General features: G+C 38.4%; 1 protein-coding gene across 3 annotated transcripts in view; it reads right to left on the bottom strand.

The window, feature by feature from the left end:
• Positions 1 to 19,324, bottom strand: part of LOC106079506 (uncharacterized) — a 262,219-nt gene that overhangs the window by 229,607 nt on the left and 13,288 nt on the right. For all 3 annotated transcript variants that reach the window (XM_056015519.1, XM_056015522.1, XM_056015521.1), the window contains exon 3: positions 8,154 to 8,217. In XM_056015519.1, the coding sequence (XP_055871494.1) occupies positions 8,154 to 8,217 (64 nt within the window). The remainder of the gene's footprint in view (positions 1 to 8,153; positions 8,218 to 19,324) is intronic.

Genomic DNA, 19,324 nt, shown 5'->3' with positions numbered 1-19,324 from the left:
CTTTCTAAACTGAATGCTTGCTGTACCACTGAATATAGCCAAAAGTTGGTGGTTGGCAATGATGGCTTTCTAAACTGAATGCTTGCTGTACCACTGAATATAGCCAAAAGTTGGTGGTTGGCAATGATGGCTTTCTAAACTGAATGCTTGCTGTACCACTGAATATAGCCAAAAGTTGGTGGTTGGCAATGATGGCTTTCTAAACTGAATGCTTGCTGTACCACTAAATAGAGCCAAAAGTTGGTGGTTGAGAATGCCAAAAGTTGGTGGTTGGCAATGAAGGCTTTCTAAACTGAATGCTTGCTGTCTCACTGAATATAGCCAAAAGTTGGTGGTTGGCATTGATGGCTTTCTAAACTAAATGCTTGCTGTACCACTGAATAGAGCCAAAAGTTGGTGGTTGGCAATGATGGCTTTCTAAACTGAATGCTTGCTGTACCACTGAATATAGCCAAAAGTTGGTGGTTGGCAATGATGGCTTTCTAAACTGAATGCTTGCTGTACCACTAAATAGAGCCAAAAGTTGGTGGTTGGCAATGAAGGCTTTCTAAACTAAATGCTTGCTGTCTCACTGAATATAGCCAAAAGTTGGTGGTTGGCATTGATGGCTTTCTAAACTAAATGCTTGCTGTACCACTAAATAGAGCCAAAAGTTGGTGGTTGGCATTGATGGCTTTCTAAACTAAATGCTTGCTGTCTCACTGAATATAGCCAAAAGTTGGTGGTTGGCATTGATGGCTTTCTAAACTAAATGCTTGCTGTACCACTGAATAGAGCCAAAAGTTGATGGTTGGCAATGATGGCTTTCTAAACTGAATGCTTGCTGTACCACTAAATAGAGCCAAAAGTTGGTGGTTGAGAATGCCAAAAGTTGGTGGTTGGCAATGAAGGCTTTCTAAACTGAATGCTTGCTGTACCACTGAATATAGCCAAAAGTTGGTGGTTGGCAACGAAGGCTTTCTAAACTGAATGCTTGCTGTACCACTGAATATAGCCAAAAGTTGGTGGTTGGCAATGCTGGCTTTCTAAACTGAATGCTTGCTGTACCACTGAATATAGCCAAAAGTTGGTTTTTGGCAATGATGGCTTTCTAAACTGAATGCTTGCTGTACCACTAAATAGAGCCAAAAGTTGGTGGTTGGCATTGATGGCTTTCTAAACTAAATGCTTGCTGTCTCACTGAATATAGCCAAAAGTTGGTGGTTGGCATTGATGGCTTTCTAAACTAAATGCTTGCTGTACCACTGAATAGAGCCAAAAGTTGGTGGTTGGCAATGATGGCTTTCTAAACTGAATGCTTGCTGTACCACTAAATAGAGTCAAAAGTTGGTGGTTGAGAATGCCAAAAGTTGGTGGTTGGCAATGAAGGCTTTCTAAACTGAATGCTTGCTGTACCACTGAATATAGCCAAAAGTTGGTGGTTGGCAATGATGGCTTTCTAAACTGAATGCTTGCTGTACCACTAAATAGAGCCAAAAGTTGGTGGTTGGCATTGATGGCTTTCTAAACTGAATGCTTGCTGTACCACTGAATATAGCCAAAAGTTGGTTTCTGGCAATGATGGCTTTCTAAACTGAATGCTTGCTGTACCACTAAATAGAGCCAAAAGTTGGTGGTTGGCAATGAAGGCTTTCTAAACTGAATGCTTGCTGTACCACTGAATATAGCCAAAAGTTGGTGGTTGGCAATGATGGCTTTCTAAACTGAATGCTGCTGTACCACTGAATATAGCCAAAAGTTGGTGGTTGGCATTGATGGCTTTCTAAACTGAATGCTTGCTGGACCATTGAATAGAGCCAAAAGTTGGTGGTTGGCAATGATGGCTTTCTAAACTGAATGCTTGCTGTACCACTAAATAGAGCCAAAAGTTGGTGGTTGAGAATGCCAAAAGTTGGTGGTTGGCAATGAAGGCTTTCTAAACTGAATGCTTGCTGTACCACTGAATATAGCCAAAAGTTGGTGGTTGGCATTGATGGCTTTCTAAACTAAATGCTTGCTGTACCACTGAATAGAGCCAAAAGTTGGTGGTTGGCAATGATGGCTTTCTAAACTGAATGCTTGCTGTACCACTGAATATAGCCAAAAGTTGGTGGTTGGCAATGATGGCTTTCTAAACTGAATGCTTGCTGTACCACTAAATAGAGCCAAAAGTTGGTGGTTGGCAATGAAGGCTTTCTAAACTAAATGCTTGCTGTCTCACTGAATATAGCCAAAAGTTGGTGGTTGGCATTGATGGCTTTCTAAACTAAATGCTTGCTGTACCACTAAATAGAGCCAAAAGTTGGTGGTTGGCATTGATGGCTTTCTAAACTAAATGCTTGCTGTCTCACTGAATATAGCCAAAAGTTGGTGGTTGGCATTGATGGCTTTCTAAACTAAATGCTTGCTGTACCACTGAATAGAGCCAAAAGTTGGTGGTTGGCAATGATGGCTTTCTAAACTGAATGCTTGCTGTACCACTAAATAGAGCCAAAAGTTGGTGGTTGAGAATGCCAAAAGTTGGTGGTTGGCAATGAAGGCTTTCTAAACTGAATGCTTGCTGTACCACTGAATATAGCCAAAAGTTGGTGGTTGGCAATGATGGCTTTCTAAACTGAATGCTTGCTGTACCACTAAATAGAGCCAAAAGTTGGTGGTTGGCATTGATGGCTTTCTAAACTGAATGCTTGCTGTACCACTGAATATAGCCAAAAGTTGGTTTCTGGCAATGATGGCTTTCTAAACTGAATGCTTGCTGTACCACTAAATAGAGCCAAAAGTTGGTGGTTGGCAATGAAGGCTTTCTAAACTGAATGCTTGCTGTACCACTGAATATAGCCAAAAGTTGGTGGTTGGCAATGATGGCTTTCTAAACTGAATGCTTGCTGTACCACTGAATATAGCCAAAAGTTGGTGGTTGGCAATGATGGCTTTCTAAACTGAATGCTTGCTGTACCACTGAATATAGCCAAAAGTTGGTGGTTGGCAATGATGGCTTTCTAAACTGAATGCTTGCTGTACCACTAAATAGAGCCAAAAGTTGGTGGTTGAGAATGCCAAAAGTTGGTGGTTGGCAATGAAGGCTTTCTAAACTGAATGCTTGCTGTCTCACTGAATATAGCCAAAAGTTGGTGGTTGGCATTGATGGCTTTCTAAACTAAATGCTTGCTGTACCACTGAATAGAGCCAAAAGTTGGTGGTTGGCAATGATGGCTTTCTAAACTGAATGCTTGCTGTACCACTGAATATAGCCAAAAGTTGGTGGTTGGCAATGATGGCTTTCTAAACTGAATGCTTGCTGTACCACTAAATAGAGCCAAAAGTTGGTGGTTGGCAATGAAGGCTTTCTAAACTAAATGCTTGCTGTCTCACTGAATATAGCCAAAAGTTGGTGGTTGGCATTGATGGCTTTCTAAACTAAATGCTTGCTGTACCACTAAATAGAGCCAAAAGTTGGTGGTTGGCATTGATGGCTTTCTAAACTAAATGCTTGCTGTCTCACTGAATATAGCCAAAAGTTGGTGGTTGGCATTGATGGCTTTCTAAACTAAATGCTTGCTGTACCACTGAATAGAGCCAAAAGTTGATGGTTGGCAATGATGGCTTTCTAAACTGAATGCTTGCTGTACCACTAAATAGAGCCAAAAGTTGATGGTTGGCAATGATGGCTTTCTAAACTGAATGCTTGCTGTACCACTGAATAGAGCCAAAAGTTGATGGTTGGCAATGATGGCTTTCTAAACTGAATGCTTGCTGTACCACTAAATAGAGCCAAAAGTTGGTGGTTGAGAATGCCAAAAGTTGGTGGTTGGCAATGAAGGCTTTCTAAACTGAATGCTTGCTGTACCACTGAATATAGCCAAAAGTTGGTGGTTGGCAACGAAGGCTTTCTAAACTGAATGCTTGCTGTACCACTGAATATAGCCAAAAGTTGGTGGTTGGCAATGCTGGCTTTCTAAACTGAATGCTTGCTGTACCACTGAATATAGCCAAAAGTTGGTTTTTGGCAATGATGGCTTTCTAAACTGAATGCTTGCTGTACCACTAAATAGAGCCAAAAGTTGGTGGTTGGCATTGATGGCTTTCTAAACTAAATGCTTGCTGTCTCACTGAATATAGCCAAAAGTTGGTGGTTGGCATTGATGGCTTTCTAAACTAAATGCTTGCTGTACCACTGAATAGAGCCAAAAGTTGGTGGTTGGCAATGATGGCTTTCTAAACTGAATGCTTGCTGTACCACTAAATAGAGTCAAAAGTTGGTGGTTGAGAATGCCAAAAGTTGGTGGTTGGCAATGAAGGCTTTCTAAACTGAATGCTTGCTGTACCACTGAATATAGCCAAAAGTTGGTGGTTGGCAATGATGGCTTTCTAAACTGAATGCTTGCTGTACCACTAAATAGAGCCAAAAGTTGGTGGTTGGCATTGATGGCTTTCTAAACTGAATGCTTGCTGTACCACTGAATATAGCCAAAAGTTGGTTTCTGGCAATGATGGCTTTCTAAACTGAATGCTTGCTGTACCACTAAATAGAGCCAAAAGTTGGTGGTTGGCAATGAAGGCTTTCTAAACTGAATGCTTGCTGTACCACTGAATATAGCCAAAAGTTGGTGGTTGGCAATGATGGCTTTCTAAACTGAATGCTGCTGTACCACTGAATATAGCCAAAAGTTGGTGGTTGGCATTGATGGCTTTCTAAACTGAATGCTTGCTGGACCATTGAATAGAGCCAAAAGTTGGTGGTTGGCAATGATGGCTTTCTAAACTGAATGCTTGCTGTACCACTAAATAGAGCCAAAAGTTGGTGGTTGAGAATGCCAAAAGTTGGTGGTTGGCAATGAAGGCTTTCTAAACTGAATGCTTGCTGTACCACTGAATATAGCCAAAAGTTGGTGGTTGGCATTGAAGGCTTTCTAAACTGAATGCTTGCTGTACCACTGAATATAGCCAAAAGTTGGTGGTTGGCATTGATGGCTTTCTAAACTAAATGCTTGCTGTACCACTGAATAGAGCCAAAAGTTGGTGGTTGGCAATGATGGCTTTCTAAACTGAATGCTTGCTGTACCACTGAATATAGCCAAAAGTTGGTGGTTGGCAATGATGGCTTTCTAAACTGAATGCTTGCTGTACCACTAAATAGAGCCAAAAGTTGGTGGTTGGCAATGAAGGCTTTCTAAACTAAATGCTTGCTGTCTCACTGAATATAGCCAAAAGTTGGTGGTTGGCATTGATGGCTTTCTAAACTAAATGCTTGCTGTACCACTAAATAGAGCCAAAAGTTGGTGGTTGGCATTGATGGCTTTCTAAACTAAATGCTTGCTGTCTCACTGAATATAGCCAAAAGTTGGTGGTTGGCATTGATGGCTTTCTAAACTAAATGCTTGCTGTACCACTGAATAGAGCCAAAAGTTGGTGGTTGGCAATGATGGCTTTCTAAACTGAATGCTTGCTGTACCACTAAATAGAGCCAAAAGTTGGTGGTTGAGAATGCCAAAAGTTGGTGGTTGGCAATGAAGGCTTTCTAAACTGAATGCTTGCTGTACCACTGAATATAGCCAAAAGTTGGTGGTTGGCAATGATGGCTTTCTAAACTGAATGCTTGCTGTACCACTAAATAGAGCCAAAAGTTGGTGGTTGGCAATGAAGGCTTTCTAAACTGAATGCTTGCTGTACCACTGAATATAGCCAAAAGTTGGTGGTTGGCAATGATGGCTTTCTAAACTGAATGCTTGCTGTACCACTGAATATAGCCAAAAGTTGGTGGTTGGCAATGATGGCTTTCTAAACTGAATGCTTGCTGTACCACTGAATATAGCCAAAAGTTGGTGGTTGGCAATGATGGCTTTCTAAACTGAATGCTTGCTGTACCACTAAATAGAGCCAAAAGTTGGTGGTTGAGAATGCCAAAAGTTGGTGGTTGGCAATGAAGGCTTTCTAAACTGAATGCTTGCTGTCTCACTGAATATAGCCAAAAGTTGGTGGTTGGCAATGAAGGCTTTCTAAACTAAATGCTTGCTGTACCACTGAATAGAGCCAAAAGTTGGTGGTTGGCAATGATGGCTTTCTAAACTGAATGCTTGCTGTACCACTGAATATAGCCAAAAGTTGGTGGTTGGCAATGATGGCTTTCTAAACTGAATGCTTGCTGTACCACTAAATAGAGCCAAAAGTTGGTGGTTGGCAATGAAGGCTTTCTAAACTAAATGCTTGCTGTCTCACTGAATATAGCCAAAAGTTGGTGGTTGGCATTGATGGCTTTCTAAACTAAATGCTTGCTGTACCACTAAATAGAGCCAAAAGTTGGTGGTTGGCATTGATGGCTTTCTAAACTAAATGCTTGCTGTCTCACTGAATATAGCCAAAAGTTGGTGGTTGGCATTGATGGCTTTCTAAACTAAATGCTTGCTGTACCACTGAATAGAGCCAAAAGTTGATGGTTGGCAATGATGGCTTTCTAAACTGAATGCTTGCTGTACCACTAAATAGAGCCAAAAGTTGGTGGTTGAGAATGCCAAAAGTTGGTGGTTGGCAATGAAGGCTTTCTAAACTGAATGCTTGCTGTACCACTGAATATAGCCAAAAGTTGGTGGTTGGCAACGAAGGCTTTCTAAACTGAATGCTTGCTGTACCACTGAATATAGCCAAAAGTTGGTGGTTGGCAATGCTGGCTTTCTAAACTGAATGCTTGCTGTACCACTGAATATAGCCAAAAGTTGGTTTTTGGCAATGATGGCTTTCTAAACTGAATGCTTGCTGTACCACTAAATAGAGCCAAAAGTTGGTGGTTGGCATTGATGGCTTTCTAAACTAAATGCTTGCTGTCTCACTGAATATAGCCAAAAGTTGGTGGTTGGCATTGATGGCTTTCTAAACTAAATGCTTGCTGTACCACTGAATAGAGCCAAAAGTTGGTGGTTGGCAATGATGGCTTTCTAAACTGAATGCTTGCTGTACCACTAAATAGAGTCAAAAGTTGGTGGTTGAGAATGCCAAAAGTTGGTGGTTGGCAATGAAGGCTTTCTAAACTGAATGCTTGCTGTACCACTGAATATAGCCAAAAGTTGGTGGTTGGCAATGATGGCTTTCTAAACTGAATGCTTGCTGTACCACTAAATAGAGCCAAAAGTTGGTGGTTGGCATTGATGGCTTTCTAAACTGAATGCTTGCTGTACCACTGAATATAGCCAAAAGTTGGTTTCTGGCAATGATGGCTTTCTAAACTGAATGCTTGCTGTACCACTAAATAGAGCCAAAAGTTGGTGGTTGGCAATGAAGGCTTTCTAAACTGAATGCTTGCTGTACCACTGAATATAGCCAAAAGTTGGTGGTTGGCAATGATGGCTTTCTAAACTGAATGCTGCTGTACCACTGAATATAGCCAAAAGTTGGTGGTTGGCATTGATGGCTTTCTAAACTGAATGCTTGCTGGACCATTGAATAGAGCCAAAAGTTGGTGGTTGGCAATGATGGCTTTCTAAACTGAATGCTTGCTGTACCACTAAATAGAGCCAAAAGTTGGTGGTTGAGAATGCCAAAAGTTGGTGGTTGGCAATGAAGGCTTTCTAAACTGAATGCTTGCTGTACCACTAAATAGAAAAGAGCCAAAAGGTTTGTTGCTAAAGGAGAGGCTTTTCATTACAAAGTATGTGTGTGTGTGTGAGTGTGGGGGTCAGGCAGAAGGCTACAACTGATGGGACGGAAAAGTGTTTGTCTATAAAACTTTAGCTTCAGGGGTTTAGTACTGCGAGCAAATAGAACTGTGAGCTAATAGAACTGTGAGCTAATAGAACTGTGAGCTAATAGAACTGTAAGCTAATAGAACTTTGAGCTAATAGAACTATGAGCTAATAGAACTATGAGCTAATAGAACTATCAGCTAATAGAACTATCGGCTAATAGAACTATGAGCTAATAGAACTGTGAGCTAATAGAACCATCAGCTAATAGAACTGTGAACTAATTGAACTGTGAGCTAGTAGAACTGTGAGCTAGTAGAACTGTGAGCTATTTGAACTGTGAGCTAGTAGAACTGTGAGCTAATAGAACTGTATGGTGTAAGACATTCATGTCCTAAAAGAGAAATGCATTTTGAATGAGAAAACACAAATGAGTTTCTGACACCAATGATTGTCTTGTCACATGAAACTATTTCCCATCAGAAACTTCCATCTACATACCTGTTATCTCGGTATTCACAAGGTAACTGTTTGGGTTTGGCAAGCTCTTCAATTCTGTTATACACTAAAAATAGAAATTAAAAGCGACATCTTTTATGTAGCAATCAATATGTTTGTTAAAATTAGAGTGTCATTCTTTATGTAGCAATTAATATGTCTGTTAACATTAAAGCGATATCCTTTATCTAGCATTCAATATGTCTGTCAAAATTAGAGCGAGATCCATTATGTACTAATCAATATGTCTGTCAAGATTATTTTTTTTATTATTAAATGTAAAAAACAACAACAAAGAAATGATAATCGATTTTCGTAGGGACAAGAAGGAAAATGATATTGTTTCTGTAGCTGGAGAGACCATTGAAATAGTGCAAACTTTTAAATACCTTGGTACTATCCTAGACAATAAACACAATTTTACTGCAAATACTGATTACATCAGCAAACAAGAGCAGCAAAGATTACGATTACTGAGAAAACTGTCCTCGTTTAATGTTAGCGAAAAGGCGTTGGCTATGTTTTATCACGCTCACATCTGCAATATATTAAGTTTTAATATCACTACCTGGTATGGAACTCTCACGAAATAAAAATAAACTCCAGAGAATCCTAAATGTTGCTGGTAAAGTCATTGGCAAAAGAAAACCCATTTAAGCACCTGTTTGAGATAAACATCCATAAACAAGCTAAACGCACATATAACCTTATACCAAGTAACAACCCATGTAACAGTGACTCCACAGAGCAGGAGGAACCAAGTAACAACTCATGTAACAGTGACTCCACAAAGCAGAAGGAACCAAGTAACAACTCATGTAACAGTGACTCCACAAAGCAGGAGGAACCAAACAACAGCTCATGTAACAATGACTCCACAAAGCAGGAGGAACCGAGTAACAACTCATGTAACAGTGACTCCACAATGCAGGAGGAACCGAGTAACAGTTTATGCATCAGTGACTCCACAAAGCAGGAGGAACCAAGTAACAACTCATGTAACAGTGACTCCACAAAGCAGGAGGAACCAAACAGCAGCTCATGTAACAGTGACTCCACAAAGCAGGAGGAACCGAGTAACAAATCATGTAACAGTGACTCCACAAAGCAGAATGAACCGAGTAACAACTCATGTAACAGTGACTCCACAATGCAGGAAGAACCGAGTAACAGTTCATGTAACAGTGGCTCCAGAAAGCAGGAGAAACCGAGTAACAACTCATGAAACAGTGACTCCACAAAGCATAATGAACCGAGTAACAGCTCATGTAACAGTGACTCCACAATGCAGGAGGAACCGAGTAACAGTTTATGTATTAGTGACTCCATAAAGCAGGAGGAACCAAGTAACAACTCATGAAACAGTGACTCCACAAATCAGGAGGAACCAAGTAACAACTCATGTAACAGTGACTCCACAAAGCAGGAGGAACTAAACAACAACTCATGTAACAGTGACTCCACAAAGCAGAATGAACCGAGTAACAGCTCATGTAACATTGACTCCACAATGCAGGAGAAACCGAATAACAGTTCATGTAAAAGTGACTCCACAAAGCAGGAGGAACCATGTAACAACTCATGTAACAGTGACTCCAAAAAGCAGGAGAAACCAAGTAAAAACTCATGTAACAGTAACTCCACAAAGCAGGAGAAACCAAGTAAAAACTCATGTAACAGTGACTCCACAAAGCAGAAGGAACCAAGTAACAACTCATGTAACAGTGACTCCACAAAGCAGGAGGAACCAAGTAACAACTCATGTAACAATGACTCCACAAAGCAGAAGGAACCATGTAACAGCTCATGTAACAGTGACTCCACAAGGAGAGAAAATATACGATAATTTCATTGGTCTTAATAAATGGAAATTCCTTCTGACTGCAATTGTCTACCTGAGTATTACTTTCTATTATTATTATTATTATTATTATTATTATTATTATAACCATTTGTCTGATGTAACTGTGGTTACTGTAGTAACCGTGTGTTGTTAATAGTCTTTGAGAATTTAGTGTGTTTTGGAAAAAGCATCTTTTATGGAAACATTCTTCGGGTAGTAGCTTTGTTCCAGCTTAGCGACACCCGTGAATAGCCGCTATTAGTTTTGTGTGGTCTGTCTGTCCGACAGTCCCGTTAAGAGATCGAAAATTGAAAAGATATTGATTATCTTGATATTTTAGATCTTTCAAAAGTTCTGATGCAACGGCTACGTTTTTCTTTTCAGAAAGCTAAAAGTGAATTTTTTAAAATAAACTATGCAAGAAGTTTGTTTTGTAAAAACACACTATTTTTACAACTATTTACTATTAATATAAAAAAACAACAACATGGGAGGCTATTTAGTCAGGGAAGTAAGTATTCATTCAGCATATTAAGCAAACGCTTGTAGCTCTTTTTTTTTTAATGTACGACAATTTTTCTTATTAAATAAATTATTTTCTGTTATACAAACTATTGACATTGAAAATAAAATGTTTCCTTTTGTTTTAAATAAGAAAGAATCTCTTTTGTAAACATAGGAATAAAACATAATTTAAACTAACAATTAATAAGCTGTCTCCTCTATTATTCACATCCTCATTCTTTAATGGAGACAAATACAGGCTATGCCTTATAACCAAAGTGAACTGTTTCTTCCCATAGGACTTCTATCAGAGACTGTCTGTTTTTTTTAAAACAAAAACAATACACTCAAGTAGATAATCACTCAATAACATCAGTTAGGTCAGGTTCGCATTGAATACATATGAATGTAATAATAACATTCATAAATCTTATCCTGTGGTATCATGCCGTTAGTTAAACAATATATACGTCACACTGATCGAGAGCTAGTGCTTTCCAGACGTGAATGTCAATAGCACACTCCTTGAACGAGCTTTATGGCGCTTGTTATTGACCCCCCCCCTATAGGCGATTTCCTGCACACAGCTCCCCGTAAAGAAGTCGTTTGGGAAGGCGATTGTCTGGCATGTGTTGATAGCAAGGTTGGTAATGGCTGATATGGTACTTCCCGAATAGACAAACTTTTTAACATTTGCTCGTTTCTGGCTATCTATAAGAATGTCTGGTTCTGTGACTGATTTATCTGGAGAAGGTTGTTGCAATACTTCTGTTGTTGTTTTTTTTTACATTTATAGTGAGGCCAAAATATCTGCAGGCTTTGACGAAGAGGGACAGGCTCTTTAGAAGGTCTTCTTCGTTTGAGGCTTTTAGGGTACAATCATCTGCGAATATTAGGTTTCTGATGCAGTCATATTTTACTTTGGTTCTTGCTTTAAGTTCTTAAGTCTTTGAGCATTAAATAAACTTGCATTAGTGCGATATCGTATACCAACTCCAAAGCTTTCTATGCGAAAGGCATCTTTCAGCATAGCGTGAACATTATTCTGAAAAGCGTTGGAGCCAGCACACAGCCCTTCTTTATGCCATTTGAGACAGGAAAAGGCTTCTAGAATTAGTGTCGTTGTCTTGGATTCTTGCTTGCATGTCATCATGGAATTGGCGCACCATTGTTACGAATTGATCCGGGCAGCCGAATTTGCACATGATTTGCCAAAGACCTTCAAAACTATTGTCGAACAATACAACAGTAATGAGCAAGTCTCTTCTTTTTGTATGGACGGAGTAAGTGTCTTAGTTCTTGTTTGTGCTTCAAAGTTTTCTAGAGTCTTTCTGAAAGTATTGAAACCGGCCCTTTTGACTGACTTAGTGCAACACTTTGGAGTTAGTGTCTTTGTAGCCTTGTTTAGTGGCGTATGTCTTTGTAGCCTTGTTTAGTGGCGTATGTCTTTGTAGCCTTGTTTAGTGGCGTATGTCTTTGTAGCCTTGTTTAGTGGCGTATGTCTTTGTGCCAGTGAAGTATTACCATATCAACAGGCTGTAGCAAAAGGTCATCAGATTTCTAATAATTGCAGTATAAAAAAATAGTGTAATTATTCTTTTGTCAATTTTAAATTATGCTACCTTTCTGAAAAAGAAAAGTCTTTGAGTTGTTAAGTCGTTGAGTCGTTGAGTAGTTAAGTCGTTGAGTTGTTTAGTTGTTAAGTCGTTGAGTTGTTAAGTCGTTTAGTTGTTGAGTTGTTAAGTTGTTGAGTTGTTAAGTTGTTGAGTTGTTGAGTTGTTAAGTCAATGAGTTGTTGAGTTGTTAAGTCATTAAGTTGTTAATTCGTTGAGTTGTTGAGTTGTTAAGTCGTTGAGTTGTTAGGTCGTTGAGTTGTTGAGTTGTTAAGTCATTGAGTTGTTGAGTTGTTAAGTCGTTGAGTTGTTGAGTTGTTAAGTCGTTGAGTTGTTAGGTCGTTGAGTTGTTGAGTTGTTAAGTCGTTGAGTTGTTGAGTTGTTAAGTCGTTGAGTTGTTGAGTTGTTAGGTCGTTGAGTTGTTGAGTTGTTAAGTCATTGAGTTGTTAAGTCGTTGAGTTGTTGAGTTGTTAAGTCATTGAGTTGTTGAGTTGTTAAGTCGTTGAGTTGTTAAGTCGTTGAGTTGTTAAGTCGTTGAGTTGTTGAGTTGTTAAGTCGTTGAGTTGTTAAGTCGTTGAGTTGTTAAGTCGTTGAGTTGTTAAGTCATTGAGTTGTTAAGTCGTTAAGTTGTTAAGTTGTTGAGTTGTTAAATCATTGAGTTGTTGAGTTGTTAAGTCGTTGAGTTGTTAAGTCGTTGAGTTGTTGAGTTGTTAAGTCGTTGAGTTGTTAAGTTGTTAAGTCGTTGAGTTGTTAAGTCGTTAAGTTGTTAAGTTGTTGAGTTGTTAAGTCGTTGAGTTGTTAAGTCCTTGAGTTGTTGAGTTGTTAAGTCGTTGAGTTGTTGAGTTGTTAAGTCGTTGAGTTGTTAAGTTGTTAAGTCGTTGAGTTGTTAAGTCGTTGAGTTGTTAAGTCGTTGAGTTGTTAAGTCCTTGAGTTGTTAAGTCGTTGAGTTGTTAAGTCGTTGAGTTGTTAAGTCGTTGAGTTGTTAAGTCGTTGAGTTGTTAAGTTGTTTAGTCGTTGAGTTGCTGAGTTGTTAAGTCGTTGAGTTGTTAAGTCATTGAGTTGTTGAGTTGTTAAGTCGTTGAGTTGTTAAGTCGTTGAGTTGTTAAGTCATTGAGTTGTTGAGTCGTTGAGTTGTTGAGTCGTTGAGTTGTTAAGTCGTTAAGTTGTTAAGTCGTTGAGTTGATGAGTTGTTGAGTCGTTCAGTTGTTGAGTCGTTCAGTTGTTGAGTCGTTGAGTTGTTGAGTCGTTGAGTTGTTAAGTTGTTAAGTCGTTGAGTTGTTAAGTTGTTAAGTCGTTAAGTTGTTAAGTTGTTCAGTCTTTGAGTTGTTGAGTTGTTAAGTCGTTGAGATGTTTAGTCGTTAAGTTGTTAAGTCGTTGAGTTGTTAAGTCGTTGAGTTGTTAAGTTGTTAAGTCGTTTAGTTGTTAAGTTGTTAAGTCGTTGAGTTGTTGAGTTGTTAAGTTGTTGAGTTGTTGAGTTGTTAAGTCATTAAGTTGTTAATTCGTTGAGTTGTTGAGTTGTTAAGTCGTTGAGTTGTTAGGTCGTTGAGTTGTTGAGTTGTTAAGTCGTTGAGTTGTTAAGTCGTTGAGTTGTTGAGTTGTTAAGTCATTGAGTTGCTGAGTTGTTAAGTCGTTGAGTTGTTAAGTCGTTGAGTTGTTGAGTTGTTAAGTCGTTGAGTTGTTGAGTCGTTGAGTTGTTGAGTCGTTGAGTTGTTAAGTTCTTGAGTTGTTGAGTCGTTGAGTTGTTGAGTTGTTAAGTCGTTGAGTTGTTAAGTCGTTGAGTTGTTGAGTTGTTGAGTCGTTGAGTTGTTGAGTCGTTGAGTTGTTAAGTTCTTGAGTTGTTGAGTCGTTGAGTTGTTGAGTTGTTAAGTCGTTGAGTTGTTAAGTCGTTGAGTTGTTGAGTTGTTGAGTCGTTGAGTTGTTGAGTTGTTGAGTTGTTGAGTTGTTAAGTCGTTGAGTTGTTGAGTCGTTGAGTTGTTGAGTCGTTGAGTTGTTAAGTCGTTGAGTTGTTGAGTTGTTAAGTCATTAAGTTGTTAAGTCGTTGAGTTGTTGAGTTGTTAAGTCGTTGAGATGTTTAGTCGTTGAGTTGTTAAGTCGTTGAGTTGTTAAGTCGTTGAGTTGTTAAGTTGTTAAGTCGTTTAGTTGTTAAGTTGTTAAGTCGTTGAGTTGTTGAGTTGTTAAGTTGTTGAGTTGTTGAGTTGTTAAGTCATTAAGTTGTTAATTCGTTGAGTTGTTGAGTTGTTAAGTCGTTGAGTTGTTAGGTCATTGAGTTGTTGAGTTGTTAAGTCGTTGAGTTGTTAAGTCGTTGAGTTGTTGAGTTGTTAAGTCATTGAGTTGCTGAGTTGTTAAGTCGTTGAGTTGTTAAGTCGTTGAGTTGTTGAGTCGTTGAGTTGTTAAGTTCTTGAGTTGTTGAGTCGTTGAGTTGTTGAGTTGTTAAGTCGTTGAGTTGTTAAGTCGTTGAGTTGTTGAGTTGTTGAGTCGTTGAGTTGTTGAGTCGTTGAGTTGTTAAGTTCTTGAGTTGTTGAGTCGTTGAGTTGTTGAGTTGTTAAGTCGTTGAGTTGTTGAGTTGTTGAGTCGTTGAGTTGTTGAGTTGTTGAGTTGTTAAGTCGTTGAGTTGTTGAGTCGTTGAGTTGTTGAGTCGTTGAGTTGTTAAGTCGTTGAGTTGTTGAGTTGTTAAGTCATTAAGTTGTTAAGTCGTTGAGTTGTTGAGTTGTTAAGTCGTTGAGTTGTTAAGTCATTGAGTTGTTGAGTCGTTGAGTTGTTGAGTCGTTGAGTTGTTAAGTCGTTGAGTTGTTAAGTTGTTAAGTCGTTTAGTTGTTAAGTTGTTAAGTCGTTGAGTTGTTGAGTTGTTAAGTCGTTCAGTTGTTGAGTCGTTCAGTTGTTGAGTCGTTGAGTTGTTGAGTCGTTGAGTTGTTAAGTTGTTAAGTCGTTTAGTTGTTAAGTTGTTAAGTCGTTGAGTTGATGAGTTGTTAAGTCGTTCAGTTGTTGAGTCGTTCAGTTGTTGAGTCGTTGAGTTGTTGAGTCGTTGAGTTGTTAAGTTGTTAAGTCGTTGAGTTGTTAAGTTGTTAAGTCGTTCAGTTGTTAAGTTGTTCAGTCGTTGAGTTGTTGAGTTGTTAAGTCGTTGAGATGTTTAGTCGTTGAGTTGTTAAGTCGTTGAGTTGTTAAGTCGTTGAGTTGTTAAGTTGTTAAGTCGTTTAGTTGTCAAGTTGTTAAGTCGTTGAGTTGTTGAGTTGTTAAGTTGTTGAGTTGTTGAGTTGTTAAGTCATTAAGTTTTTAATTCGTTGAGTTGTTGAGTTGTTAAGTCGTTGAGTTGTTAGGTCGTTGAGTTGTTGAGTTGTTAAGTCGTTGAGTTGTTAAGTCGTTGAGTTGTTGAGTTGTTAAGTCATTGAGTTGCTGAGTTGTTAAGTCGTTGAGTTGTTAAGTCGTTGAGTTGTTGAGTTGTTAAGTCGTTGAGTTGTTGAGTCGTTGAGTTGTTGAGTCGTTGAGTTGTTAAGTTCTTGAGTTGTTGAGTCGTTGAGTTGTTGAGTTGTTAAGTCGTTGAGTTGTTAAGTCGTTGAGTTGTTGAGTTGTTGAGTCGTTGAGTTGTTGAGTTGTTGAGTTGTTAAGTCGTTGAGTTGTTGAGTCGTTGAGTTGTTGAGTCGTTGAGTTGTTGAGTCGTTGAGTTGTTGAGTCGTTGAGTTGTTGAGTCGTTGAGTTGTTACGTCGTTGATTTTTTGAGTTGTTGAATTGTTAAGTTGTTAAGTTGTTAAATCGTTGAGTTGTTGAGTTGTTAAGTTGTTGAGTTGTTAAGATGTTGAGTTGTTAAGTTGTTAAGTTGTTAAGTTGTTGAGTTGTTGAGTTGTTAAGTTGTTGAGTTGTTTAGTTGTTAAGTTGTTGAGTTGTTAAGTTGTTGAGTTGTTAAGTTGTTAAGTTGTTAAGTTGTTGAGTTGTTGAGTTGTTAAGTTGTTGAGTTGTTAAGTTGTTAAGTTGTTGAGTTGTTAAGTTGTTGCGTTGTTGAGTTTTTAAGTTGTTGAGTTGTTAAGTTGTTGAGTTGTTAAGTTGTTGAGTTGTTAAGTTGTTGAGTTGTTAAGTTGTTGAGTTGTTAAGTTGTTAAGTTGTTGAATCGTTGAGTTGTTAAGTCGTTGAGTTGTTAAGTCGTTGAGTTGTTGAGTTGTTAAGTCATTGAGTTGCTGAGTTGTTAAGTCGTTGAGTTGTTAAGTCGTTGAGTTGTTGAGTTGTTAAGTCGTTGAGTTGTTGAGTCGTTGAGTTGTTGAGTCGTTGAGTTGTTAAGTTCTTGAGTTGTTGAGTCGTTGAGTTGTTGAGTTGTTAAGTCGTTGAGTTGTTAAGTCGTTGAGTTGTTGAGTTGTTGAGTCGTTGAGTTGTTGAGTCGTTGAGTTGTTAAGTTCTTGAGTTGTTGAGTCGTTGAGTTGTTGAGTTGTTAAGTCGTTGAGTTGTTAAGTCGTTGAGTTGTTGAGTTGTTGAGTCGTTGAGTTGTTGACTTGTTGAGTTGTTGAGTTGTTAAGTCGTTGAGTTGTTGAGTCGTTGAGTCGTTGAGTTGTTAAGTCGTTGAGTTGTTGAGTTGTTAAGTCATTAAGTTGTTAAGTCGTTGAGTTGTTGAGTTGTTAAGTCGTTGAGTTGTAAAGTCATTGAGTTGTTGAGTCGTTGAGTTGTTGAGTCGTTGAGTTGTTAAGTCGTTAAGTTGTTAAGTCGTTGAGTTGATGAGTTGTTGAGTCGTTGAGTTGTTGAGTCGTTCAGTTGTTGAGTCGTTGAGTTGTTGAAACGTTGAGTTGTTAAGTTGTTAAGTCGTTGAGTTGTTAAGTTGTTAAGTCGTTCAGTTGTTAAGTTGTTCAGTCGTTGAGATGTTTAGTCGTTGAGTTGTTGAGTCGTTCAGTTGTTGAGTCGTTGAGTTGTTGAAACGTTGAGTTGTTGAGTTGTTAAGTCATTAAGTTGTTAATTCGTTGAGTTGTTGAGTTGTTAAGTCGTTGAGTTGTTAGGTCGTTGAGTTGTTGAGTTGTTAAGTCGTTGAGTTGTTAAGTCGTTGAGTTGTTGAGTTGTTAAGTCGTTGAGTTGTTGAGTTGTTAAGTCGTTGAGTTGTTGAGTCGTTGAGTTGTTGAGTCGTTGAGTTGTTAAGTTCTTGAGTTGTTGAGTCGTTGAGTTGTTGAGTTGTTAAGTCGTTGAGTTGTTAAGTCGTTGAGTTGTTGAGTTGTTGAGTCGTTGAGTTGTTGAGTCGTTGAGTTGTTAAGTTCTTGAGTTGTTGAGTCGTTGAGTTGTTGAGTTGTTAAGTCGTTGAGTTGTTAAGTCGTTGAGTTGTTGAGTTGTTGAGTCGTTGAGTTGTTGAGTTGTTGAGTTGTTAAGTCGTTGAGTTGTTGAGTCGTTGAGTTGTTGAGTCGTTGAGTTGTTAAGTCGTTGAGTTGTTGAGTTGTTAAGTCATTAAGTTGTTAAGTCGTTGAGTTGTTGAGTTGTTAAGTCGTTGAGTTGTTAAGTCATTGAGTTGTTGAGTCGTTGAGTTGTTGAGTCGTTGAGTTGTTAAGTCGTTAAGTTGTTAAGTCGTTGAGTTGATGAGTTGTTGAGTCGTTCAGTTGTTGAGTCGTTCAGTTGTTGAGTCGTTGAGTTGTTGAGTCGTTGAGTTGTTAAGTTGTTAAGTCGTTGAGTTGTTAAGTTGTTAAGTCGTTCAGTTGTTAAGTTGTTCAGTCGTTGAGTTGTTGAGTTGTTAAGTCGTTGAGATGTTTAGTCGTTGAGTTGTTAAGTCGTTGAGTTGTTAAGTCGTTGAGTTGTTAAGTTGTTAAGTCGTTTAGTTGTTAAGTTGTTAAGTCGTTGAGTTGTTGAGTTGTTAAGTTGTTGAGTTGTTGAGTTGTTAAGTCATTAAGTTGTTAATTCGTTGAGTTGTTGAGTTGTTAAGTCGTTGAGTTGTTAGGTCGTTGAGTTGTTGAGTTGTTAAGTCGTTGAGTTGTTAAGTCGTTGAGTTGTTGAGTTGTTAAGTCATTGAGTTGCTGAGTTGTTAAGTCGTTGAGTTGTTAAGTCGTTGAGTTGTTGAGTTGTTAAGTCGTTGAGTTGTTGAGTCGTTGAGTTGTTGAGTCGTTGAGTTGTTAAGTTCTTGAGTTGTTGAGTCGTTGAGTTGTTGAGTTGTTAAGTCGTTGAGTTGTTAAGCCGTTGAGTTGTTGAGTTGTTGAGTTGTTGAGTCGTTGAGTTGTTGAGTTGTTGAGTTGTTAAGTCGTTGAGTTGTTGAGTCGTTGAGTTGTTGAGTCGTTGAGTTGTTAAGTCGTTGAGTTGTTGAGTCGTTGAGTTGTTGAGTCGTTGAGTTGTTACGTCGTTGATTTTTTGAGTTGTTGAATTGTTAAGTTGTTAAGTTGTTAAATCGTTGAGTTGTTAAGTTGTTAAGTTGTTGAGTTGTTAAGATGTTGAGTTGTTAAGTTGTTAAGTTGTTAAGTTGTTGAGTTGTTAAGTTGTTAAGTTGTTGAGTTGTTTAGTTGTTAAGTTGTTGAGTTGTTAAGTTGTTGAGTTGTTAAGTTGTTAAGTTGTTAAGTTGTTGAGTTGTTGAGTTGTTGAGTTGTTAAGTTGTTGAGTTGTTAAGTTGTTAAGTTGTTGAGTTGTTAAGTTGTTGCGTTGTTGAGTTTTTAAGTTGTTGAGTTGTTAAGTTGTTGAGTTGTTAAGTTGTTGAGTTGTTAAGTTGTTGAGTTGTTAAGTTGTTGAGTTGTTAAGTTGTTAAGTTGTTGAATCGTTGAGTTGTTAAGTCGTTGAGTTGTGAAGTCGTTGAGTTGTTGAGTTGTTAAGTCGTTGAGTTGTTGAGTTTTTAAGTTGTTAAGTTGTTAAATCGTTGAGTTGTTAAGTTGTTAAGTAGTTGAGTTGTTAAGTTGTTAAGTTGTTGAGTTGTTAAGTTGTTGAGTTGTTAAGTTGTTGAGTTGTTAAGTTGTTAAGTTGTTAAGTTGTTGAGTTGTTGAGTTGTTAAGTTGTTGAGTTGTTAAGTTGTTAAGTTGTTAAGTTGTTGAGTTGTTGAGTTTTTAAGTTGTTGAGTTGTTAAGTTATTGACTTGTTAAGTTGTTGAGTTGTTAAGTTGTTAAGTTGTTGAGTTGTTAAGTTGTTGAGTTGTTGAGTTGTTATGTTGTTGAGTTGTTAAGTTGTTGAGTTGTTAAGTTGTTGAGTTGTTGAGTCGTTGAGTTGTTGAGTTGTTGAGTCGTTGAGTTGTTGAGTTGTTTAGTTGTTAAGTTGTTGAGTTGTTGAACTGCTGATTGGTTTAGTTA

Source organism: Biomphalaria glabrata, chromosome 17 (assembly GCF_947242115.1).
Source record: "Biomphalaria glabrata chromosome 17, xgBioGlab47.1, whole genome shotgun sequence".
NCBI classification, from domain to species: Eukaryota; Metazoa; Mollusca; class Gastropoda; family Planorbidae; genus Biomphalaria; species Biomphalaria glabrata.
Note: the sequence above shows the minus strand (reverse complement) of the source record. Positions and strands in the feature narration are given on the sequence as shown.